The sequence below is a fragment of the Mugil cephalus genome, chromosome 21, assembly GCF_022458985.1.
Source record: "Mugil cephalus isolate CIBA_MC_2020 chromosome 21, CIBA_Mcephalus_1.1, whole genome shotgun sequence".
Taxonomy (NCBI): Eukaryota; Metazoa; Chordata; class Actinopteri; order Mugiliformes; family Mugilidae; genus Mugil; species Mugil cephalus.
This window is the reverse complement of record NC_061790.1, coordinates 10,591,167-10,618,717: the sequence shown is the minus strand read 5'-3', so window position 1 is coordinate 10,618,717 and position 27,551 is coordinate 10,591,167. Positions and strand designations below refer to the sequence as shown.

The 27,551-nt window shown below is 42.6% G+C and overlaps 2 protein-coding genes across 7 annotated transcripts in view; both read right to left on the bottom strand.

The window, feature by feature from the left end:
- Positions 1–1,495, bottom strand: part of si:dkey-71h2.2 (low density lipoprotein receptor adapter protein 1) — a 42,751-nt gene extending 41,256 nt beyond the window's left edge. The window contains exon 1 of one of the 4 annotated variants that reach the window (XM_047574313.1): positions 1,169–1,495. In XM_047574313.1, coding sequence (XP_047430269.1) covers positions 1,169–1,253 — 85 coding nt within the window. In that variant the 5' untranslated portion in view covers positions 1,254–1,495. The remainder of the gene's footprint in view (positions 1–1,168) is intronic. The other 3 variants (XM_047574314.1, XM_047574311.1, XM_047574312.1) reach the window with 3 other exon arrangements.
- A 941-nt stretch (positions 1,496–2,436) lies between these two features.
- Positions 2,437–26,600, bottom strand: si:ch211-278j3.3 (E3 ubiquitin-protein ligase RNF19B). 3 transcript variants are annotated; one of them, XM_047574221.1, is made up of 10 exons: positions 26,303–26,600; positions 16,324–16,961; positions 15,320–15,834; positions 11,509–11,714; positions 10,576–10,723; positions 8,546–8,708; positions 8,130–8,244; positions 5,581–5,712; positions 5,185–5,434; positions 2,437–4,106 (listed from the first exon to the last, which is right to left on the bottom strand). In XM_047574221.1, the coding sequence occupies exons 2-10, from the start codon at positions 16,474–16,476 to the stop codon at positions 3,812–3,814; spliced, it is 1,977 nt and encodes a 658-aa protein (XP_047430177.1). In that variant the 5' UTR covers positions 16,477–16,961; positions 26,303–26,600; the 3' UTR covers positions 2,437–3,811. The 3 variants fall into 3 exon arrangements, with proteins under 3 accessions (XP_047430177.1, XP_047430176.1, XP_047430175.1); XM_047574220.1 differs by having other exon boundaries at positions 5,185–5,455; positions 10,576–10,717; XM_047574219.1 differs by having other exon boundaries at positions 5,185–5,455; positions 26,303–26,599.
- Positions 26,601–27,551: the final 951 nt, after the last annotated feature.

Below are 27,551 nucleotides of genomic sequence, written 5' to 3'. Positions count from 1 at the left end.
ATTCAATTTAATTTTATTTATTTATTTATTTCTGTAAAGTTTGAACTGCTTTTAAATGGGGGTATATGAAGGTTATTCCGTTTTTGAGCCAGCCATTGGTAAAGTGGCTATTAGAGGAACTTTTTTTTTTTTTTTTTTTTTAGCCCTGGCTAGTCCTCTCCAGTCACTGAGGTTCCCGCTTGATTTTCATCCCTCTACCATGAATAAAGTATCATGGAAATTGAGCCAACATGGAAGCTATGGGAAAAAAGCACGTAAGGACAACAATCTAAAAGACTGTCTGAAAGATCGTCCTCAACCAAAAAATGAACCATGACAGCGGAGTTCAGCTTAAAAACACACATGCGCAAACTGTTCAGGAACAACTCAGAAAACATGAAAAACAGCACACAGCACCCCTCAACCCATACAACCCAAAGGCCCCCACTGTTGCGAGACACCACAAGGCACCCTCACAAGACCCATGTCCATTCTCTGATGACTAATTTTGGAGGCACAAGGGAGACCTACACAATACTAGTAAGGCGGTCATAATGTTATGCCTGATTGGTGTATCTTCTCTTTTAATAAGGCTTGAAATGTGGAAAATAGGTCTCTGTTCTAAGGACATGCAGCAATTTGTGGTTCCTGGTAGTTTTTTTACAACCTCTAGTCCAGTCTCAAACTTCAAATTATCCCTGAAAGAACGGTGAAATCTGTTGAGTCCAGTTCGTGTGTGCAAACGTTTTCATTGAGCTTTTCTTCGTAACTCCGGGGTTTGTATGTGACGTTTTTATATGATTTCCTGTTAAAAGTGTGCCACTCTTTGCCAGGTCTCCCTCGTGGAAAAAAAGGCTGAATAATAACAATAAAAATATATATGAAACAATAACAAGCTAGGCGCGTTTGGTCAAGATTATGTGGCAGTAGCTGCTAGCGTGTCAAGTAAAAGTACTTTACAACACAACACAACAGCTTACAGTTTTACAGCCATTTCCTCTCTCGTACATCCTCGTATCTGGACACAAGACAAACAAAAGCTCTCCGGTGATAAAACACTCTGCTGTAGCTCGCTAGGACCAGACAAATATCGCCCTCCTCTCCGCCTCTCACAAATAACACCACCAAAAAACCTCCGCAACACTGTCACCGTGTCCAAACATTTGGGGGACAACATTTTCTCACTCACTTTCGTGCTTTGAAGTTCCCCATGTGTGCCGCGGGACTCCGGGGCTCTTGATAATCGCTCTGCCGGCAGATTTCAGGGCATCCATCACGGTGAGGTGTGTCCGCTCTCTCCGGCAGGTGGATTCCCCAGTCTCCGGACCGCAGGGAGGGAGCTCAATGCAGCCGGGCTGGAGGAGGAAGAAGGAGGAGAAAAAAAACACACACACACACACACACAAAACACACACGCGAGAGATAAATAGTTCCAGCCACGAGTCTCTCTCTTCCTGCTCTCCTCAGCGGTAACATGAGCAGCCGAGGACGGACACACACGCACGCGCACACGCACGCACACAATACAACATCATGGGCAGACTCACTGCACCGCCGACAAAGTTAAGGGCGTGTCCTTCTAACCTTCACGTGCTGCTTTAAGCTGCTTTAAGTGTCTCAGTTTGAAGGAGCGACCTTAAAGAAAACTTACCACAGTGATCAGTCGGAGTTATGGCTGTTTGGAGGAATTATCCTCACTAACGAGTTAGTGACGAGGAGCTAACTATTACACTTTTTTGCCCAATTAAGGTGTATTGACCACTCTAGCCAGGTTTCTTTATTTTGTTTTGGGTTTTTTTTGTTTCTTTTTTCACGAATTAAGGTACTATTGTTCTTTTAACTTAACATTTTGGCCCGAAAAGGAGTTATTTCCGATTTACCTTACTTAATGTATTCATTTATTTACCTTTCCTTGCACATAAGCATGCGTTTTATTTTATGAATATTTCTACTAGGATATTTCTTTGCCAGAAATGATCTAGAACAACGAAAGAAGCAAATAAATAAATAAATAAATAAATAAATAAAATGAAAATCTACGGAGTGCGTTCTATTTTCTTGTATATTGGCGCCCTCTATTGGTTGAGCGATGTCCTTGCATTATTGTGCATAAAATCATTTGCCCTCACAATTATTTAAACAAAAAAAGATAAATAATATAGATCTAAAATGACTTAAAAGTCCACATGAAGATGATTACTGTGTTTAAGCTAAATGTAGATTAATAAAAAATAAAAATAGCTGAAACAACCTACTTGCACTGAGCCACAAATGAGAGGATCTACATTTTTCAGTTTATGAAGTCACAATCCAAAGAAGTGACTGGAGGGTTCCTTTGTGACAGTATCCCCATGTTTCCTATCTGTATAAAACAACACGGATTCCCAGTGTCCTCAGAATAAAAAAAAAGTTGAGACAATGATCTATTTAAAAATAATTTCCGAGACACAGAAGACGTGTGTTGTGTTTTCATCCTTCATGGTGAAATCTTTATTAATTTCTCCCCACAACCTGGCACATGTTTTCATGTCAAGTTCATCTCACAAGTATTTCACACTCAGGAAGCTAAGCAGTGCATGTATAGACTGTATAGTCACTGTATGTCTCACAGATCATCTAGAAGGAGTTACTAGAGTTTAGCCTGCGGTGGCATGCTGCTGTTGTAATTTCGGTGCTCTGTGATCATTTGAGAGAATCTTTAGTTTATTTAATGCTCTCAGCAGCGCACTCGACTGCAGCGGTGCCGTGAGCGTGTGAACCTGCATGTGTTTTACGTATTACTCTGGATACACAGCGAGTAGTAGAATCATGCTTTAAAAAGTTAAGACCGCAGTGCTGCTGCCATGTTGTACTACATCAGAGATCAAAGAGAGCAATATATTTTTATTTTTTTTAATAAACCAAAGAATTAGCTCTCTCTTCAGTTTCAAAGGAAGTAACCCAATGAAGCCTGAAAGCTGCATTAAAACAATGCAATAATGACATTGCCGCCCAACTGCTTCCATGGAAGACTGTGGATCTGTGATTAAGTGATAACCCATGATATTTATAAGCCCTCTAGTCAATTCAAAACTACCGCTGCCACAATGCCACAGAGCACCTTTGACTCCAATAAAGAACAGCAGTTAGCAGGTGTGAGCGCTTTCCGTTTCCCCAACATTATCAAACAGTGCGGCATGCGTTGTCCGTTTAAAGTCGCCCGATCCATGTGTGAACACTGCATCTTAAAATGTTGGACATGTTCTTTCCGATAGTAAAAATTCACCCCGTCTTGCAGCATGGCTTTGGAAAGGTTTTAAATTAACTCACTGACGAGGCAGTGGATTTTTTAGCCTGCCATAAAACAAGTCATGCACTCTTTATTTATTATTTGTTAAGGGCAGGGGGAGAGGGAGGTGAGGTCACTAAAAAGATAACAGCCAGATGAAGACAGGACTTCATGAACTAGATTTATAATAGAGGGAGAGTAAGGTAGTTTCTTTCCGAAAGGATAACATAGAAAAAAAAACAGACCCAACTAGTCGGCTAACATGCTCTCCTGTCTGCTTTACAGCGTATAGCCCTCCAGTTGTCACGTCACAGTCTCATTCTCATGCTATTTGTCTCACACACACTCTCACGCACACTCTTTAATTTTCTCTCTCTAAACCCGCATCTTCCTTAGAGGGTGGAGCTAGAAGGCATCTGGTGGGAGGGCCCATCTTGGAAGCAGGAGGTGGCCTTGGCCAACGATTCTCAGGTAAGTCCAGTCGCACGTCAGCGCATGGAATCGCGTAGTTCCATGAAACCCGACTAAATCTTCAACCAAGTTCAAAACCTGCAACGAAGGACCTCATACACCGTCCACTTCGAAGACTGGGTAAACTGTCCCTTCGTATCCTCCTGCATCCCCGCCTGGTTTCTCTCTCCCCTCCTGCTCTTCTTCTCCTCCTCCTCCTCCTCCTCCTGCTCCATCTCGTCTTTCCTCCAGTTCTGAGGCACACAGGTAGTCTTGGGACTGGGACTGCGACTGTCCCAGCGACTCCGCCGACAAGCTTCGGCTAGACAGGATGCTACTTAGGCTGGACTGGCGGGCGCCCCTGGGGTGGGTCTCAATTTCAACACGAACCTCAATGTTGGTTCCTTCCCTGTGGTCACAAGAGACGTACACATGAGTATCAATTGACAAGTGCTGGGCAGAATATTCTTCCTGCCCATCACACAATATAATCTGGGAGGCTCCTGATCACTCCCAGATGTATTGTGCGAGACGATGACCTCATCTGCTCAGAGTTATGAAGCAGTGAAAGCAACGTGTCCTAAAAGAAACAGTATGTGCTCCCTAATCAGAGCCCTGATCTCAACAATGGGATTACATTTAGATGAGACTAGCAAACGACACATGGCATGCTCTCCAAGATGTTGAGAACAACCTGTCAAGTACCTAGAAAACACATTAGGTGATTGAAGCTGGGAGAACTGGTGCTCTTGTAAAGGCAATCGATCAGGCATAACATTATGACCACCTTCCTAATGTTGTGTCAGTCTCCCTTGTGCCTTCAAAACACCTGTGACTCATCAGAGACATAGACGTGGGTCTTCTGAGGGGGTCCTGTGGTGTCTGGAGCAGGATGTTGTTAGTGGGGGTCTTTGGGTCCTATGGGTTGAGGGGAGGGGCGTCTGTGGATGATCCCACAGATACTTGATCTATTTGGGATCTAGTGAATTTGCTGTGTCAACACCTTGTGCTGTGTTTTTATGTTCTTTTTTTAGTTGTTCCTAAACCATTTTCGTGTCTGTGTCTGTGTCAGACTACATCCTGCAGGGGGTGACTGTTATCAAGGTGTCAGTGGGGTGGGGTGGGGGTGACTGGTCTGGTCTAGGTGGGTGGTACATGTCTAAGTAACATCCACACGATTACCAGGTCCAAAGGTTTCCCAGCGGAACATTTAATTGTCACAAGATGGTCTATGTTTTTTACTGCCATAATGTTCTGCCTGAATGGTGTGTAATGTGGATTATTATTTAATACTGCTATTAGTATTAGTACCACCATAGCACGTGTGTATGTGCATCATTCTTCCTCTGGTTAAAAACTACAACAGCAGGGCTTTAGGTTTAAACACAGATTTAACATGTTTATTTGATAAAAAATAATGTAAAGCAAAATCCTTACTAAAAAATGTGAAAAGCAGAAGTAGGAAACAATCTATAGGCAAGATTTACCTCAAAGAAGGTGCTTGTGTGTCATCAAGCTTGTTGTCAGGCACAATAACCACCTCGCAGTCAGACTGCCTGTCCTGCTGGGTGTATCCATGGCGTTTTGTGGCTTCTTCCAGTCCCACATATCTATCTAGCTCCGGGGGCGTGGTACTCGTGCTCGGGAGGACGCCCACTTCCTGCACGCTGACTCTGACTTCCTGGACGCTGGTGTTGCTGAGCGTCGAGTTGCTCTGACCCGTCCAGTGATCACTGACTACATGAGAGAATAGAAGATCTATAAGAGAAGTTGAAACTTCATCAGATCAGGCTGCAGCTTGGAGCAAGAATCACAACCAAGAACTCATGCAGATTATTTTAGGGCTAGATGATACCCGTGGCTAAACTACAGACTGTACTCACAGCTGGCTAAGTCTTCCAGTTGGATTTTGTGGGATTCCGGGGGCTCACTCTGCGGTCGACACCAACCGTTCCTACAGAGTGACATGGGGACAACTCCATAGACATACGTCAGCATCAACGGCACACCCACACCTGAGAGAACAATGGAAATATACTACATGACAATAGTTTTGCAGCAACCAAGTATTGGACTTAAAGTCAATGATCTGAAACTCAAGATATTACAATTCCCATAATACAACTGGAGGGTAAACCTTTTGGTTTTGGCATTTTGTACTGCACATCTCACTTTTCTTCCTATTTTCTTCTTCAGTCTCTGGAGCTGATTATACATTATGTGTCAACTACATGCACTTTTGTGTTTTATACCATGTTCCAATTGTGTTTGATTTTTTTTTTTTTTTGTCATATCATTTTAACAGTAACTTAAAACAAACACAAGAGGGCGCCCCTCCTGTTTCACTGCAGACTTTTGCAAGTAGGCATGGCTCAACAAATCTTTTCTTGGAATTTCAGCCTCCATACTTATTCATTTACTTATGCAAAACAAAAACGGGAACCGGTTATTCTTGAGGAATTCTTCTCATTCTTCTTCTTTATATTCTGTCTCCAAGTACTGTGCAAGAGATGTGATTCCTTTCAACTTCATTCCAATTGTATAAGAGACAATTTGCCTCATTCCTCCAAGTAGGTTCTGTTTGACAGAACTTATCAACCTGTATTTCGGTCTTCTGTATTTTGTATGTTGTTGTTGTTATACGTGTGCATTAGTGTGGAAGCTGAAAAGACATTTTTTGCAATGGACACTGCAGAAGGCGGTAGGTTGTGAATGTGCAGATTTGCAGCAGACTCAAAACATGGATGTCAGATTTTCCCTAAAATGCACCAACCATATGCTGTCGATACACTGGCAGGAAACAGTATATACTAGCAGCTTTGACACAACAAGTGCTAAAGAAATAGTGTTGTTTTTATCCATCTGTAAAACTACAGCTCGTTGTTTTTCACACATGAACCGACTTTTAATTAACGTGTGAGGAGGTGCAACAACGCAGATTTTGTTACCTTCCGACGAACCCGTGGCGACCTCCTGTTTCCAGCCGTTTCCGTGCGAAGCTAAGCAGCTGCTGCTTCTGCTAGCTTCGTATTTAGCACACAGACATCAAAGTGGCATCGATCTTCACGTGTAACTCCCGGCAAGAAAAACGATATTTCCCAGCATGTGAAACTATCCCTTTAATAAATGATGAGTTACACACATCCCGATGTGCATCCAAGTATGATCTGCATAATCTGGGCAGCCGCATGAAAACTTAGAAGCTAGGTTTCTGTGCGCAAACAACAGTGGTTAGACTTCATCGCTGTGTTCACACAGGCCAAAGTGGCTTTTTGATGACTCATGCCTCTTCCCACAGTGGAGAACGTTCACAGCTGTGACAGCACAGCTTCAGGAGCTTCTCAGCTTGCCTCTGCAATGTCACAACCATCACTCTGCCGCACACCGAAGGGTCCCTTTGGCATACACTCATCACACTTTTACCCACACTGTATTGTTCATCGTCACATCCTACTCTCTTACGTCCTGTTTGCATCCTTTCTCTCAGTTCACCCCCTTCCTCTTTTGTGTTCTTATGGCTAACACTGGCTCTTTTGGTTTGATTCTGTTTTTGACGGATACGCACACACAATCTATTGTGGTCCTTCCTCCCTGTGTGTGGATTGTTTTTGGCTGGCAGGCTCATCCTCTTGCGCTGGTTTCACCCATTTGCTGAGTCAATAGCGTCCCAGTGTTCCCGCTGCGTTAATGATGTCCCTTTGTTTGGTTTGCACTCTGCTTTGTGTTCCCAAATTCCTATCTCAGTCACAGGTTGCATAATCACACAGCATCACACAGCACAGGGGAGGCTGCTGATCATCGAGTCTGTGGGTTTTGTTAAAAGTGCCTCTGTGAAGGTTACGAATGAGAGTTTGCAAAATGTCGTTCGACTTTGTCAGCGTAGTAATCCACTGCTCCAGTTTCGTTTTGTGTTTTTATTATCTATCGCGGCGGACCAATAGTTTATTCATCGTTCGCTTTGTCAGAACTGTGCTACTGTTTCCTGCAAATGTACCCACTGCATATAGTTGGTGCACTGTGTGTGTGTGTGTAGAGCGTGAGAAAAGATGAAGCGTCTCTCTCTTGTGCTGACCTTACAGTCCTTACTCATTATTATGGAAGAGATTATCCCAGACACTTCACAACTAGCTCCCAGTGAGCAGGTCAAACCCACACGACCATCTTATCCTTAATGACTTCTTGAATGGTGCCTTAGGACAATTTGATAATAAAACTATGATTATGTCATTATTCCAAAAGAAAGATTCGTCAGATTAGCATATCTAGTATATGAGATCTTAATGGTGTCTGACTTACACTGCTGTGCTTCAGGATATTGTGGCAGTTTTATCTCCTTTCATAAAACATGACTGTCTCTGTGACTTTGTAAAGCAGCAGAAATGTGCTCGCTTCCCACTGTGCAGGACAGAATGTGTTTTTGTTCAGTCCTTACCCACAGTGACAGCCGCTATGACCGGCGACACAAACACAGACATCATCACCCCACTCGCCACAGTCAAGTAGTGCTTACTTCCTGAGATATTGTTTTTCTTACAACGGCCATGGACCTGAAAGGTAATAAATAAAACATAAAATGCATGATGGAAATTTTATTTTGTTCCTTGTTGTTGTTCCATCTCCGCGGCTACTTATTCATATCCACTAATACATGCATCCCATGCATAATATAGCAAGGAGAACACAAGAATTCATACTACAGTTAGCAAACATCCACATGATGGTCATAGGCTTGTCCAAATTCAGTCAAATTTGTTTACAGTAACGTAATGAAAATGTGTTTGTTCTACTAAATGTATTTCGCAACTCAGCCTGTCGTCATGAATTAAATGTGACTTGGGATTTACTGACCTTACGGCCCATGTAGATTGGTATGCCCACTATGATGACTGGGATGGCGATGCCCGCTATAAGGGAGATGACCACAGGTGCTCCAAGCAACATGCCCACCTGCCATAGTACCTTGCGGGTTTGAGACCATGGCTTCTTCCCCCAGAATGTACATCCTGAGGGACTGAGACACAACAGGGGAGGTTAGTTAAAGGACCAGTGTGTAGGATTTAGTGACATCTAGTGGTGAGGCTGCAAACTGTCAACACATCCTCATACACAAACGGTTGAATTTCAGAATGCATACTTTGCCACACACTTATCCGTTTTCTTTCTTCAGTTTAGAAAATGATCGTGAGTTTGGCTAAAGCAGACACATGCTGCAAGGCAAACTTCTTCCATCTGCAACAAATTTTTGTAAAAACTTTGGGGATGAGTCACCGTCCACCGGGAACTGATGATTATGCTCCGGCAACGATTTCCTCGTCTAATTAAATAGTTTGGGCCAGCTTTATGCAGTAAAGGGTAACAGCAACATAGCCGTTCGTGTAATCTGAGCGCTGCTGAGATAAATTTGATTGTAACACAATGGCTGCGATTAGTTATAGAAGTATCCAATATCATATTTATGTATTGTGTCAGCTGAAACACACCCCACGATGAAATCCAACTGGCATGCTACCAGGCTCAAGCTAAGCTTGGCTAGCTGAAAATACACTCACAACAACAAACTCACTATCGTCTTGTATGGAATCACCTCTGTCACAGCCTCAACCAAAACATAAGACACTTCTTGATGGAATAAGTGAAATAAATTAGTACAAAAACATGATAACACTCTGTGTTGTGTCATTCTTGTCATTACATCTTTACTCAAACTGAAAACATCTAATTTGCATTTATCATTCTCTTCCTGATCTGCTGTCATTTATCTTATATGTTGCTTTAGGCTAAATAGGAAAGCCGAGTTATTTGTGTTCGTTTACTGGGAGTCAACACCAATACTAAATGTGACGCTGGTACAAAATAAATGTCGCTTTAAGTGTCACTTAAATTGCTGCATCGGCCTTTAGTGTTGTGGTGTAATTCTAACTGCCTAACAGTGCAACTGACTAATGCAGTTTGGTCTTAATTATCTTGTAAGAGCAGAAACGAACACAAATAGCACTTGAGGACTGCTATTTCTCAAAGTATGCATATGTCCTACAGCGGCACAGGTCAATTTTTTTAAAAGCCTGGGGGGGGGGGGATTATGATGAGGCATTATGGCTATACTATGTTGCTCTGAACTGGCAGATTTGCTGTGAGATGCTAAAAGCTTTGTCCTCCTCGAGGACATTCTCTGTAATTTGTAGTCTGAAAGGGGGTGAGTGGCAGGGGGAAGAGGGAGGGCAGGGGAGGAAGGAGGAGAGGCAGTGCAGGGAGCCAGTATCGCTGGTACAGGGAGATACACAAAAAGCCTTCCTCAGCGGACACATACAGTGCACTGAACCCAACGCAGAAATAATACAGTCATGAACATTTCCAAACAGCCCTCGGCCAGCGAAGGAAGATTAAACCTTCTTCTAGCTGTTCTATTAGCTTGAGAAAATAAAATACATTCTGCCACATGGAAATATGGATGCAGATAGAGGTGAGTAACTAATGACAAGTCAGCAATGACTCCCTTCCAAGACTGGAAAAATCAATAGAAGCTCAGACAAACTGTTTAAACCAGTGCAGCCTCTCAACAATGATATACTGTATAGTGGTTACGAGGCTTGCTGACTGGCCCAGTTTTATCCCTGATTGCTTCACAGATGCAGTGACGGCGTAAATGCAGGTATGGTTAAGTAATTTTAGTGAGCTTTGTAGAGAAGTCGGAGGAGTTTATGAGGAACAAACCTAAAAACGTGGAGTTGTGCCATTAGACATGTTTCCACTTTGTGCTGCAGTGAGGATCAAATTCTGCTGCGCTACACGTCCTGTGATTTTGTGCAGTATTTTTACTGTATAGCCCTGAAAAACCGAGATTGTTTTAATGCAGGGCTGCAATTAATAAGTGGGGACACCTGAGGTAGTGCACGTCGGTGATCTCCTGCATACACAGCCAGCAGAACTGACAGGCACATACAGTGCAGTTCATGCGGTTACAGCTGCCGTCGTTGGTCTTCATGATGTAGGCACCGCAGCGAGGACACGCTTTGATCTCCTCTGCATCTGCAACACAGTACATTTGTAAGACATCTCACAATATTTGTTTACTCACTTAAAGGGGTGGCTCAATATTTATTTCAGGACACGGGCCTGCTTTTATTAGATGGGAGCAGTAACTTCCCAAAGTCTTCGCTAGTTGCCTGGCAACTGCAAGAGCCAAGAAAGTCCAACGCATAACCTCCCTCACATAAAAATTACAAACTGTTTTTTTATACATTTATTACATATTAAATAAGCATGTGTTCGTTTAATTCGGATAGGCTGGCAGGTGGATTTTTATTTCATATGGACAGACATAAATTTGCTGTTTTCAGTGATGTGCTAGGCTAAGCTAACTCAACAGGCTGATAAACCAACTCTCAGTGATAACTCCTATAAGTTGAAGCTCTGTGCGATGGTGTTGGCTGTTGTCATTTTGCCAGCGACTGACTGCACCTAACTTCCAGGAAATTCGAAAATTAGCAATTAGGTGGAGTATGGGAAGAGATGATTGGGGCTAGGCAGAGAGCTAGCAATTTCTGAGAAGCACTCACCAGCTGCTCAAACCACCGCTTACATTAAAACGTTTTCCAATAAAGCTGTCATAAATTGCAAAATTAACTACACGGAGGTCTATGGAGGTCCATGTCTACTGACCAGCTTTAGTAGCCAGTTTTTGGTACTTCAGCATTGGCTTCATTTGGCTTCCAGCACCTCAGTTTGCCACTTGGGGGGAATATCAGTCTTTTCTATTAATTCAAGCGTTCTCAAAATGTTGTCATGACCACAGTCTGCCACACATATCTCACCTCCTCCAGATTCTTCATTGAAGACGTACAACGTGGAGGGATCATTGCCACCTGAGGTGTGCCGGGCTCGCTGGCGCCGGGCCTGGTCACACGTCTGGTTGGGGTGCCACAGCTGCCGACAGTGGTAGCAGAACTCTGTATCACATCCCTCGCGGCCACAGCTCAGCTTGGGACACTCTGCACAGCCGTAAGCTATCACTGCATAGCTGGGGAGGGAGACAGAGTGTACAGACAAACATGGTTTGGGTGACTCACTGGAATATCTATGAAAAGCTGTCACATCCATTAGTCGAGCTACTCCTATTGTTTTGCTGTTCAGGCCGGTGAAGCACAATGAATAGTTGATTGTTAACTTTGCTTACAAGCAGTGGATTTTTTTATGTGTGTGCCACAAATCAAAGTGAGAACAGAACAGAACAGAACAGAACAGAACAGAACAGAACAGAAAAGAACAGAACAGAACAGAACAGAACAGAACAGAATAGAATAGAATAGAATAGAATAGAATAGAATAGAATAGAATAGAACAAAACGTAGAACGAGATTAGACAGCTTCTCCTTTTCAGTTCAACAACACTAGTATATACAAATTAGTGCAAAAAGATATTATTTACAAGAGAGGGTTAAATATTAAATACTGACAAATATTGAAAATATGTATACAGAGACAACCATCTGTGGAACTGCTTTCCAGAACCTAACCCCTGAACCTGAAACGATCTCTTCCTCACATTCTGAACACTCATTACAATGATAACAAGACACCTGTGGACCAAACCTCACTCCTCAAAAGAGATATCTACACTGAGATCATATGATTAATGATCAAACATTAGGATCAAGGATCTAGCTTTGCTGTGATGAACCACTTAAATGGCTGCAGCAGCCCTTTACTGCTGGCATTTCCAGCTGTATGTAGAGTCCAGGTTTGTCAGACAGGCAGATGAATCAAACAGGCTGAGGACCCCACACACACACACACACACACACACGAGAGGATAATTACATGGCTGCCTTGATTCCAGTCTGGTGTCAGGCCGGATCTGAATCAAGTGTGTCTGACTCTCAAGTCAAACACTCTTGGCTGAACAACAAAGCTGGCACTCATGCATAAAACATTTCCAGGTATCAGTGAAGGTCTTCATCAAAGAAACCAGCAATAATTGGATTATTTGGGATCTTAAATGCTCTCTCTGTCATGCAAAGATGTTTTATTTAAATCACCTGTACTTTTATTTAGTGTAGATAGAAACCCTTTATCTTTGTATTACTGGGCTGAATATTTTTGGACACCTGAATTTGCATTGTCTGGACATGTGTACTACTGCGGGCTTTCAATTTTCAATTGTATTCTTTATATAAGTATATAATGTTTTGTTTTTTATACATATATAGAAGTGTAACATTGTAAAATTGTAGCTGTTGCCATACCATATAGCTTTCCCAGTGTTATCTAATAAACCCATTTAACATAACCCAACCCTTAGTTCTAAGGGCTGAGTTAGACTCTCAGGATTACATCATACTACGTGCTGTGAAATCAAAAGTGTTTACTGCACGAATGGCCACACTTAAAGATGAAGTGGAAAGCTGCCATACAGACACTTTCAAGGTCCACGTGTAGTTGTTTTGTGTAGTTGTTTGGTCTGGTGTAGGCACAGAAAAACATCATGGTTTGGATTAAAATAGACTCTTTCACAGTTAAGCACATGTTGTCAGGTAAACGTCTCCCAATCGCAGCAGGCCTATCTTCCATTTTCTGGGTTACAACCTCTTCAAAAGTTCTCACCTACCAAATGGACCACTACTGGTTTCTACTAACCCTCTTTCACCCCTCCTATTACAAGTGTGTACAAAAGCCTTTGGTGGCCACTACTACAACTACACTTGGTTTGTCCATTCTGTAGAAACTGTAGAAACATCAAGGCAACACATGGCAAGGACACACTCCCTGTGTAGACATGACAGGCTAATTCTAACGAATGCACAACCATTTTATATCTCCAGATCATACACAAATGAGAACATTATTAATACTGATGAACCCCCTACCTAAATCCTTTTCAAGGTGTATTGTGGTGGGAAAAAAATGAACACATCTTGGTTTGTTGGGAGCAGAGCTTGAATATCTCTGTGTGATGTTTTCAGAAATAGCGGAGGCCATGGAAAACAGCTTTTTGGTTCACGGCATGGTAACGACCAACGACCTCCTCCTTTCATTTTGTTTTGCTCTTCTTGCATTATGTTTCTGGCTCCTCAGTGCTGAAATCTGCCTCGAAGTGGCCCTTTGCAGCCAATTTTACCACTCGAATACCAAGTATTTTGCACATACCCAACCACTCCATGTCATAATCACAAGCTGACAAGTCCCATTTGAAGACAGTAATTAACACAGGCTGAGAGAGCACGTGAAAGGCTGCAAATTCTGTCTCTGCCGGGGGAAAAAAATCCCTGGTGATACAGCGGCCTCACATCTGAAGCAAAAACACGGCAACGCGTAGATGTGCGGACACGCAGGCATAGTACTATAACACACATTTTGTCACACTTTCTCAGAGAAAGTGTAATCTCCTGCTAAGCTTCTTCAACTAAGACCTCGAGGAATGTATGTATGTTGGGTACATGGGAATCCGCAGGTCATACTGACCAGTTTACGTAACGAATTCATGTATTAACCACAAAACGCGTTGAATCGTAAAAAGTCTCATCTCTCGTTTCTCTGTATCATATTTAATTCAGCACAGCGCAGCACAGATGGGCGTATTGATTTTTACTCCACTCATTCGTCATGACCTTGCAGTGAGAGCTGGCATTCATCCCTTTCAGTCCTACATACGTGTTTTTGACCACAAACATTTCACACGCACACACAACATGCGCCCACGTGTCACGACTTCTCATCGGCGGCCCCGTCCTGTTCCTGACGCGCGGACGTTGAGGCGAAATGGCAAACGGAAGCAAACGACAAATGACAAGGGACTGAGAACGGTTTGCATTGTGGTCTGGTGAGGCTGCTGTTCGAAAAACAAAAACGGATCTCTCCCACGGAAGGTTTCCCGCTGTATGATTTATGTTGATGTCTAAGATCGATTCCGTAATGAAATCACGCTGTAGCTGAGCTTTAAACATCTCGGGAGCATAATGTAATCAGCATCTCAGACGGTCATCCTGAGAGAGCAGGAGTAACAGTGAAATAGTCCTAGAAATGCCAGACACATCAGCAACAAACACATTAAAGGTGGATATTTCTCACAAACTCCCACTTCAACGTGTTTATGGTGTTACTGTGTGAGGTCCTACAGTGGGATTTGGATCTTTGAAGAGCTATTGTTACGTACTGTATATACATATAGAGAGAGGACTGCTTTATTTTTATAAGGCTAGCCTGTTAAAGCTAGCCTGTAAAAAGTCAAACTGAGCATTCACATGCTGCCACTTTTTCTTTTCAGAGCCAATTATTCTGACGGTGATGACACCCTCGAGTGTTCTACAATACAAAGCCGGTGGCGGGATGACAAGGATTTGACAAGGGCTGTCATGCTGTTGAGCTGGATTGGGGCTTTAACTTTTTATTCAAGCTAATCAAGGCGCAGGGAATTGACTCAAGACGTCAATGAAATACATTTGTCTACACGTTAAGACAATCCAGAAGCCATTATGTTTCATTCTTCACCATTCTTCACCATTCATTTACTTACTTTTATACGAAAAAAGGGCTGCTTAATGTTGGCATTATGTTTGAAATGAGGATATTCTCTTGTGTACTTGTAGCATGTTCAGAACTGTTGGTACCTGGTGCTTTGATTCTCACCTGCAGTCAGGTGCAGGGCACCAGCGCGTGTCTGGATCAGAAGCGAGAAAACGCCTCAGCTGGTACTCCTCGAACCTCTCCAGCAGTGCCCTGTCATCCAGAATGGCGCGAACATCCAGCGGGGCCAGCGTCTCGGGGCACTGCGGGCACGCGATGCCCACCCGGCTCTCCGAAATCTCGATGCGCAGGTACTGGCGGAGGCAGTCCGAGCACGCACGGTGGGAGCAGGAGGTGAGCCGCGGGAAGTGGCAGCGCGGCTGACTGAGCAGGCACAGTGGGCACTCCTCCAGGTGTTCGTCCAGCAGCTGGTCTTGGCTGGAGGAGGAGAGGGACAAGACGCCAGTGGAGCCGCTGCCGGCCCCGCCCGCGCACTCTCCCGCGGCGGCGGCGGCCCCATCTGCGGCGGCCCCGTCTGCGGCGCCCGCCTCAGCCGCTGCTGGCGGACCTCCTCCTTCTCCTCTTTCTACTCCAGAAGCTCTTGAGTCTCCAGTCTCTTCTGACGTGAGGTTGTGTTGCTGAGAGAAAATGACACGACCCAACGCGATTTGCCAACTTCCGGCCATTTCAAATGCATTCAGGGTCAAAGACCTTGCGGAAAAGAACGGTTCTCATTGATGGGAGCTTTAGTGACCATGTAAATAGGCGGATGGGGGACTTTTTTGGTTTCTTGGCAACATTATTTCTAGGAATGGTCAATTAATTAAATAAACACTCTAATGGATTTGGGCTATAACAGAATGGGAGGGGGAGAGGAGGTAGATACACCCAAAGTTAATCATCTACAGCTTCTCTTCATGCTATTTCTAACAAAACTATCTTCTGATTTGAGTTATACGATGATCTACGTACTACAAATTTTCATACAAGAGATCTATAAAAGTTACAGCTCAAATTGGACACGAGTACCAAAACCAAACATTTCTAAACTGAATATTTGACAGTTTAAAACACGTCCTCATCCTCACTTTCCTTCAGACAAACAGCAGTGGAAGCCGCAGTCTTACCTGCTCCGGATGCTCGCTTGGAGTCAGAGTGATGGCCACCTCCTCTTTGGGCCAGGCTTCCACGGGCCTCTCGGGCCTCGGCTCCGATTTGGGCTTTCGGCTGAAGAAGTTCAGGAAGCTCAGAGGCCCCGTCTGCTGCTTGGGCCTCTTCATGGTCTAGGACTAGAGCAGGAGCAGCCGCCGAGGAGGACAGGCCAACGACCATGAGCAGGATGCGAAAGCTATGAGTGTTTGTGTGTATGCGCGTGTGTGACAGTGTGTGCGTGTGTGTGTGTGTGCGTGTGTGTGTGTGTGTGTGTGTGTGTATGCGTGTGTGTGTCTGTGTGTGTGGGTGGGTGAGCAGAGTGAGCTCTCACGGCTTGGAGTCCCGGAGTTGGACGGCTGCTCTGCTGTACGAGGGAGGAAGAGTGGGAGAGATGGAGAGGGAGACGGTGGGGAGGAGGTAATCCCTGCCTGAGGGGAACATCACTAATTTGGAACCTTTCCCAGGGAAGATCATGTGGTTTACTTTGTCTCTCTTCAGTCTTCTTTCCTCCTCTTCCTCCTCCACCTCCACTGCTGTTTGCTCAGGGTGAATTAGTCCTGAAGTGGTTGACTGTCCTCCATCGTTATAGACCTCCCCTCCGCTGTTAGCAATCCTTTACCATGCAAACAAAAACACATTATAATCATGGAAGCAGATCAAGAAATAATTGGTGCACCTCTGACTGAGAACCTTCACATACATACTGCATTGCCCTAAACATAATTAACTTAATTAACTTTCGCTACAGTGATATTGATGTTTGAGAAATAATTAATTAAACACCAACATAACAAGTAGCAGCTTTTGAAGATTTGTTTTCAGTCTTTGCAGTTTTCTCTAAGGTAATACATTACAAGGAAGCATGTCAGTATAGATTTTGCCATATCCAAACGCTGTAGTGTTGCTGTACAAATTCATTCGTTTCACTGTATTCAAACGTATCATGGGTCTTCAACAGGGGGTCCTCAACCCCTAGGGGGTCCGCAGAGGTACTGCAGGGGGGCTGCAAAATCTTTGGTTGATTAAACGTTTTTTATACATTTTTTAAAACATTTTCCCCCACAAATTTAAATTTCTTTAATTACACATTAACACGAATCCAACATATTTTATAAATGTAGGCAGAAGACGTCATCTTTCAGTCAGCACTTCACTCGTTTAGTTCACACCAGTCAGCCAACTGCTCAATTACAAAATGAATATTTGAACCTGTGTATTATTTGAATAGCTAAATACTGAATGCAAAATGATAATAACACTGTACATTTATAAATAGCACTAGTTTTATATAGCGCCCATATGGTAGGTAGTGGGTCACTACTTCATCGCTCCATCAGTTTGGGGGTCCTTGACCTGAAAAACATTAAAGACCCCTGATACATATATATAAATATTATATATAGATAGTAGATAGCAGATCAGTAGACACAAACCAAAATGAAAAAAAATAAAAAAATAAAAAAGTACCATAATGCAGATGTAATGACAAGTTTTAGGTCACTTATGCATTATTGTAATATCAACAATGGAGCGCATACACAAAGCTTTACAGAATCTTATTTTGAGAATGGCCTCAAACAGATAGACATAAAATCTGTGCTTTTGCAGTAGGAATGGTTTTCACATAAGTGAGAGATATCTGAATGGAAGGGGGACACTCTTGTAGATAAGCGCGCTCTGAACAGGCCGTCTAAGGCGGCTTGGTTTTTGCTTTGGCCTAAGATGATAACCCATGCCACCGAAAGCATTTATACTTGAATTTAAACACAGCTCACTGGTGTATCTATTGCTAGCGTCAGTCTGTAAATAATCTGCTAATACACTAGTCTGTAGCTAGTCTGCACAATGGCAACTGGAACTGAGAGGCTTGACCCTGAGTTGGAGGAATAAATTGTTGAACAACAATTCATTTTACTGAACTGCAATGCAAACGAGAGAAAAGACAACTAAGTAGATGATGTGGAGGAGGCAAAGGGACAGAGAATATATTGGGCTTGTCCAACCAGAGAGAACCACAAAACTAGCTTAAGTTGAACTGACTATTCATTGGCCTTCTGATTGGCCTGCTGACCTCCAACCAGAGGACCCCGACCCTTCATTAAGTCTTGATCTACCATGTTATCCTTGGTAGTTTAGACAACAACGCCCATGTAGGGGTCCATTCCCACAAAAAACATGTTGAGACAGAGTCTAGACGTAACATGGAGGCAACTAATGTTAGCATCTGTGCTAACTTTAGGAGACATTTGAAAAACGACTTGTCGCTTCACTGTAGCCGCACTTGTAAACTGTATGATTTTCACATCTCTGAGGAATCACAATTACAAGTTTACATGCAAACCAAGAAAGTTTTTCTTTCTTTTATGAACCCACGTGTTGCTATTGTTTGTCTAATTTAGCAACATGAACAACATATAAGGTCAGAACAATGAGGAGCATATTCAAATGTATATAATCACCGACTGAATCTGATTACGTGGTCATGTAATGAGTGCACCTGAGCAGATAATTAAACGCAGCTTGCTTCATTTCACATCTGATAATCTATAATGACACTGCCTCTGACACTTTATTTGTTTTATCTTCATCCTCATTAGCGAGCAATCAATATTTTATCGCAGCAAAATTACCTCTCATAAACCCAACATATACTCAGTATTAAATACTGTCTTCAGTGTATTTTATTCACTTAAAACACAAAAACAGGAATTAACAAGAGTCCCTTATATGAAATACACTTGAAAACACAGGACAGAGGTTTGGATCCCAGCACCGCGGCCTGACCATCGCACAGCCTCAGACATGAGCCGTCAGGTCACAGCCAATGAGTCCCAGAGAGCAGATGGACGTGAGAGTCGCTATTGGTTTGACAGAAAGGATCGGGGGAGAGACGGTGGGTGAGGCAGAGGAGAGGAGGTGATAGACAGCACAGACAACTCATTCTGCCTCCATTAGGCCGTGGCGAGCCCTCCTAATCACGCCAAGAGAGCAATGAGAGCATGAGGTGATTCATGAAACCCCAGACCAATTAAAATAGCTGTCGCCATGGCGCCACGTCAAATCAGACCATAGAATATGAAATGAAATGTGATTATCGTTCTATTTCAGGATCCGCAGTTGTCGTGTTATTGTCATGTTCACGCATGTGTAAAACCATGTATTGAAACCAAAGCGACTGCAGTGGCCAGAGAAAAGTATGGCTAAGGCAGCTGTATTCTTCATCGTTCCTTAAGAAGCGACACACAAAGAATCCAGATTTATGTAACACTGCAGCACCTAACCGGCTGTCTTGCGTGCAGACCGAGAGCCTGAGATGTATCTAAATTTCAGTCCCGAGGATATGTTAAACTCAACATGCACAATATGTCTAAAGGGAAAGCAGCGGCACATCATTATATACACAATAATTTAAGAGCAAAGGAAAGAGTTTCCTGCTCCTTCAGAACTTGGCACCGTAAACTGATGATTTGTGTTGATATTTGAGATGTTTTCTTTAGTTTAGCTCTCCTGTATCTCTAAATGTGTGCAAGGCGCACTGCAAAACGTTTATCTGTGCTCCACGTGTTTCCTGAAAGGGATCTTCTTGGAAATTTCCTGGAAATGTCAAAATCCCCAAACATTCAAATGAAGCTAACAGAGATAATATTGCACGGAGTAAACAAGGAGAAAGACGAGTCTCAGTCTATTTAAAAGTGCAAGATAAACTGGTAGATTATAGATGTTGAAACCAGTCACGATTGACTTCTGAAAAACTAGAGGATTCTGAAGAGGCCTCGTGAGTGTTTTTGCACACATTCAAAGCTTTTAGTCTCACCCAGATGATGCAGTGCCCCCACAAGTCCTCTAAACCGCTTCCTGTCCTGATAAATCCCCTTCAAGACTAAGTCGGGATGGTAAATGTGGTGACAATTTAAAGGTCACTAATAAAGTTAACATCAGAAAGAACTTTCAGGCTGTTGACTGAACCATCCAACAGTCATCACGCTAAGACATTTAGACTGGCATTCAAAAGTCCTCCAACAACAATTTTCCCAACATTTCTCAAGTGCTTCAACCTTTGATGCATCTCTCATGGAAATCTTTGTTTGATTACAACAAGAATGCAGCAACGGAGGAATTGCGTGTAAAGTCATCCGTAACGACAAGAAAAACAGTATTACCAGACTCTATCGCTATCCTGGATCCAGTTCCGATTAACCAGTGCCGAACTATTGTGCATCCACATTTTCTCCCGCAGTCGTATTCTATGGGGATTGACCAACAATCTCTGAGGAACGCAACACAACACTGCTGTTTATTTATAGAAATATTTCCCACCAATGAAGACATCAAAAGCACAAGGCATGAACATACTGTTCCTCTGCTGTATGCATGTCTATAAAGTCACATATATGTTCACATGCATACATTTAAACACAGACAGAGACACCAATACAGAGGAAACAGAGAATTGAGGCCCTTTAAATTATAGTTCAGTGGTTTCCCGTCGCTCTTCGCGAGACGACCAAGCAATTAGCACAACTCGATGTCTAACGGCTTAGACACTGGGGTGAGCGACAAAGAGAAAGCCATGCCGCCTGTACAGTATATCAACAGGAAATAAAACATCTTGAAAGCAAAACTGGAAACCACATGCTCGCCGACAAACAATGAGGGAGTTTGCACTGAGACGCTGAGGTACACTTTGTTTTAGTTAGCAATGTTTCACTGAAGCCTGCTCTTACAGACAAATATGCACAATTAATTAAGGTCAAACGCTTATAGCATTATATAAGCATTGTACGTCTAAGCTAACTTTCTTCAATCTTTGCTGTGTTTTGGCATCATGATGACATGCGAGTCCGATGCTTTTATGTGCGCCCGCTTTGACAAGGATTTAGGCATTAGCGATGGGTGCACTTCCGTTTTTTTTTTTTTTCTTCTGTCTCTCTTGTCCCTTCACCTTCAATTCCTATCGCTATCCTGCTCACAATCTGTGCAGAGCGTCCTTGAGTGGTCATAGATCATCATCTCAAATCAGATCATCCCTCCATCTAAAACTGCACTGACGTGCACGCAAACACACATTGACCCGCGTTGCAATGCACTTACACACTTGAATTGGGATAAAACGACAGAGGAAGCTTCTGGATGATGAGAAGCAGTTTGTTTTCTACGATTAGCAGCTCTGATGCAAACACAACAGGCAACGCTGTCCAGGGCCGCCCGACGTCAGTGGATCACAATCGAAGAGATGTTCAGCTCCTCCAGTGACCCGCCAAAAGGCCAGTCGCTGCACATTTGTGGACAAACTGTTTCTTGTTTATGTTGTCACTGCGACAACGGAATATCAGGGGATGTGTGCAGAAGACGAACAAGAATTTGTTTGTGGGACGAAATGCCACTATGGTGCGAAACAATGGTACAAGCACCATTCACAGCTTTGATAAACACTGTGGTGTCAGTCTCTGCTTTCAAAGCAAAGATGTCTCCTTCCAACAAATCATCATGCCAGCTGACAGTTCAACTCGCTATGAAATATACTCTTATGCATGAGAATATCTTTGAAACCATTAAGTTAAGCGAACATTGCCCTCAGCATATTTGCCGATGAGACAGTGGCGAGACAGACACTGTGAGAAAGAAGAGTCCTTCTGCCTCTAATGTAATCCCTATGAAAACTCAAGGGAACATAGTTAACAACACAAGGGATGGACGCAGATGCTGCTGAGGACGAGAGAGCACATCTTCTCTTCACAGTTTAATGGGTTTCTCTTGAATGTGTGTGCCTGTGTGTTACTTGTATGGCTAGATTTGTGAGGTCCGGTTTAAGTTTTAGACCTTGAGAGTGAAGACATTTTCGAAAAGGAACAACATTTGGGTACACGGTCTGTACTTTCACACAAATATACAGTATGCTCAGTTCCAGGGTTAAGACTTGGTTTTAGGGTTATAATTAAATAAATCAAGATTATGGTTAGACAAAGTGTCCAGATAATGCATGATGTTAATGACTGTCCAATATGTGTGTATGCAGAAACTACTACTAGTAAATACTCCTGAGGCCAATGAAACACATTCGATTTGACCTGCTGATCTCTTTAAGGGCTGTGACACAACGTAGGACAATGCCACGTGAGTAGAGCGCTCCTGTGGCGCTCCCAGATTGTGTGAACCTGGACCACTGGCACTGGATGGGCCCAGCTTTTGTGGCAACTGAGCTGACAGAGTGAAAGACGTCACTGTGACTGTTCAATCAACACGGAAGTGAGGAGGCGAGAGGACATCAAGAGGGCATAGACAAAGGTCTTGTCTGTACTTTGAATATTTTAACCAGAACATGGTCATTTCAAAGAAGAAGTTGACGACGGTTTATAACTCTCTTGCTACTTCCTAGATAGGCTCTTTGGGTGTAAATGACAAATACAAGCTACTGCCACCTGCTGGTATGGAGGATTATTTCCACTAACACCGTGGACGCAGTGCTGTTTGCTGATACAATCATGATTCATATTATTTCACTAAAGGATAACTTCAATCCTTCTCTGCTAGCTGATAGCCCAGTCACAACTAATGATTAATAAAAACTGGGAAATGTAGCACAATTCAAAGTCATATGCTATACTAAAGAATTTCAGAGAATGAAAGGAGCAAGGAAACAAATTAAAATCTTCTTGAATATATTTGGTGATGAGGGTATGCACATAACGCCCAGCTAGCAAAGTCTCCGTGTTTATGGCCACTAAGTGGCAAAAAGTGGCAGTTGAACATGGAGATTAGTAGCATTAGTTTGAATCACAGGTTTGTTTTAATAGTGTTTAAACTGTAAAATTTATTTTAAAAAGGCAAAGAGCTGTTGTGCGATTGACTGTACCAACAGATTTGAAAAGCAGCAGAAGTAATGAAAAACCAACTGGAATCCAGGCACCATACCTTTGGATGATGTCATACCTTAAGTTAAGTTCTGGAGGACTGTCAGATAAGTTTTAGGATGTTGTTTTGGCGTAGTTACGGCCGACAGTAACTATTTCAGTTCTAACAATAAATAACAATATAACAGTAAATGGAATATTTGCGATCACTCCTCATCATCCTTTTAACGTCTGGTTGGATGCTACAGTATTGTATGACTAACGTTACTGCTTAGCGTTAGCGTCTTTTATTTAACTACATTTATCATAACTGAAATGACCAAATACCAACTTAAACTAACTGAAACTGAGGATAATTCACTTTTCCAAATCCATACTAGTTGATATGAACCACTGTTGAGTCCAACTGTCCTTAATTTGATCTGATAATCGAAATTTGTATTTCTGTATTTACTGCTAAATTTCACCATGTTTTTGCCACTCAAGGGGCGTGGCCACGGGCGGCAGTGAGGTCCACGCTCTATTCACATGGAAATATAAGATCTTATGCAATATGAAGAGAACGCTACAACATTTGGCATTTGTTAAATTATATATTTTACATGTAGAGTATTGTATGAATAAAACCAAAGAGGGAATCATAACCTACTTGTTTGGGAAACAGCTTCTAAGAATTAAGGAGCCACACCACTACAAAGAGTAAAAATTTTCCCCACATGAGTTCATCTATCAGGAGACTGAAAGTTTAGGGAAAAACAACCCAGTTTAGTTCTGAGAGAGGAAACCTCTGTAGAGTAACTCTCTTTTGCTTTCCTGTTAGGAGTTAATTTATAACAAACTGACCTGTTATAAAACATACTAACTCTTCCCATTTCTTCCTCTCTTCTCCTACATCCCCATCTATCTATCTATCTATCTATCTATCTATCTATCTATCTATCTATCTATCTATACAGTTATACAGTTTTCGAGGACTTGGGGAGGCATGTGTCTAAAGGCGGTGAGCCTTCACGGCTAACTTCAGGATGATGTAAATAAGATGCCACCTTGTAGTCTCCTCAAGTTCCTCATGACTTTCATTTTAACAAACGAAGAAAGTGATACCCGGAGATGACACTACTTCCACAGCAACAAACAGCCTCATCCACGTGTCGCAGTCTTGATTCAAAGCAGCAAACCCTCATTTTTAATTTATTTCCAGCGGGCAAAAGAAAACTGATCCCTCAACCAACAGCGATGCCGGACGTCATTACGTAATGTACAAAGGCCTTGGCTGGAGTTGTGTTTTCCTTTGACATGATGGGGCATGCTGACTCACACCAATTCAGTCCTAATAAAAATACAGAGAAAATCCAACACAAGAGTAGAGTTTTAAAGGAACATTCCTCAGATATTATAGACAAAGGTTCACTTATTTGTCATTCATAAATTGTGTTCTGCAGCTTTGGAGGATTGTTAAAGTTTGAAGAAAAAAACGCAATGGTGTTATGCTTTCCGACTTAATAAAGCAGAGTCTGGGAGCAAAAACAAGTTCAGAAGACATTTCCCAGACAGGGAAGGTCAAATGAACTGATGCCACGGGTCTGATTGTGGGAAGCAGTCTTTTTAAGGCTTAACCCATACTGTGGCACAACATCAAGAATCTGCTGCTTCAGTTCTGACTGTTGCTTCTTCAAAATCTGTCTCTTAAGAGGCTTCACCGTAAACTTTATGAAAGTACAGTAACAAATCATTTAAGGTACTAAAAGCGCTGATCAGAAAACATTCTGTAAAGATTCTTCTCCCGGAGAGGTCTTAAAAATATCTATAAAATACTCCCAGGGATGAACTTGCACTGTAACATTTGATGATCTGCACAGACTGTGTGCAGGTTATCACAAATCACACATAATGTAACCTCTTCACATCACAACAAAAATGGAAGCTCATGACTGTAATGTTTTTAAACCAAGCCTTACGGTAAGGAATGCATTATTTCAAGTTATTCTTAGCTCTGATTTCACACTTAAATGCATATACAGCCCACAGCCTATAGCATGGCAGTCTTTACGACAGATAAAATGACAATAACAGATGGGATTATTACACAATCCGGATTCAGCCTGAAGCGTTTCACTCCTCCTTTGAAATCTCAAACCTGGAAGAAACGGGACAAGTATTTCTTCACTGTGTCCTCTGTGTGAACCGTGTTATCACACTGTCTCCTCACTTCTTTCTCTTTTTTTTTTTTTGTTGTTGTTGAAAATGCGAGACACCTGTTAACAAGCTGTTGCTATGTAGTCGCTGGATGAAAAAAAAAAAATAACAAAAGAAAAAGAAAAAAAAAAGGTCAGTTTTCATCCTGATGTTGAGTTCTACCTCAGCGGAGGGAAACCTGATGATACACGCTATTAAATATCCCTCCACTGGACAGATGCCCACATCAGCACTGCGGGTTTCAGAGGCATGAGAGTGACCTCAGTCTGCTCTGCTCACACACACACACACACACAAACTCACTCAACGCTATGAGGGATCCCTGACAAAAATATTCCATTTCTGTTCCATGTGGTGCTCGACCAGAAGTCTTAGTGACCTCTGAGAGCTTATAGTCTGCTTTAAGGTATTGGATAACCGCACAGTGAGGGATTGGATTTGAAAAGACGTCATATTATAGTAGCTTATTGTTGTAGAACTTCAAAAAGCAGTCCTCTTAATCCGTTACAACACACTGCTCCATATGTTTAACAGTTTAGATCATGTTTAACCAAATATACACATAAAACACAGGTCTATATGGCACACATATGGAGTCCAATTGGTAATCAAATTAGTAATAACTACAGAAAGGCAGCTCTATGCAACCTCTATGTTCATTTGAAAGTTGTTGATACATTTCCACAGAATATTTTCAGTCATTAAAGGAGGGGTTTGTGCAGGGCATCAGTGAGCTGTTGCAGGGAGTGGCATGTTTAATAGGCTACGTATTCGCATTCACCTCCACCTCCATGTTTCCCAAACGGACGCGAGCGAACACGACAACAAAGGCGCCCGAGTCGGAAAGCGTGCGAAAGGCAGCAAATAAAAACACACAATAATTTCTATTACGTAAACGGTACCTTACCTCTCTGCACGGCGTCTTCTCTTTGCAGCGTAGGATCGACAACTGGCTCCTCCCCTTGAGGACCAAACGGTAGCACAGCAATCTCCTCCGTCTCCTCCTCCTCCTCCTCCTCCTCCTCCTCTTCACTGCTGCACACAAAACCGACAAAGGCTGCAGAGCAGGACGGGTGATGGCGGTCGGGACAGAGCCGCTGAAGGTGAGGAGAGGAGATCCGCGGTGACGAGGACAGCCTTACCTCCGAAGCAGCCCGAGCCTGAGCCTGGCGATGGCTCTGCTGTGCAGCGGCCTGGGGAGGGGGGAACGGGGGGGGGATGCACACTGCAGTGACATGAGCCAATGGGATGACGCAGAGTCCTAGGATCTCCAATTCATAAATGTCTACAAGGACAAAGTCATCATCACGCCTTCTCAAATTTGGTCCCAACTACAATTAAAAGCCTATTTTTGTTTTATATTTACTTATATATATCCCACTCAGTGTGTCAGATTTTTGTGTGGGATTTGTCATCACATTATATTTGCTGAGATCAATAAGTAATTCTGTATCTAATAGTATATGTTCCAACTCAGGTATCTCTTAAAGCCCTTTGTTATCATGCATCTGGCCTAACTTTTTGTTGTTGTTATCCTGAGAGGATGATACGATGTAAAGTATCATCCTCTTCCTGTACAATACCTAGTTCATAGATAGATAGATAGATAGATAGATAGATAGATAGATAGATAGATAGATAGATAGATAGATAGATAGATAGAGATTTGTATCTTATGCTAATGTTCAACAAATGTATTTTTTAACCGGTGAGAATTTTGTGTTTGTGATCCACTGTCTCCAGTTGCAATGGCCTGAGCTCTTCCCCCCTTCCATTATAGCACACCGAACACACTGTAATATGATTCAGTAATTATTATATTTTTTTTTTTTCAGCAACAGCAAACTAAGGCATGCACACACGAACTACAACTACAACGAGTCAGTGCGGTGCAGAAACCGGAAATTATTGTCGGAAACGGAAACACCCAAGGAAGACAGATGTGTAGCCAAGGTTCATCCCGCCAGGAACAATACGACTTCCGCTAGACGCCTCTGGTCTTCAGAATAAAAGCAGACTTTTTGATCTTTTCACTTTAACCAGACTTTAAGTTGGTTGCTGATATATATTAACGACACAAGAGAAATAACTCAGGTATCTACTTAACGAATAAATGTATTTATTCGCCATAAAGATCGTGAAGGTAACTTAATTGG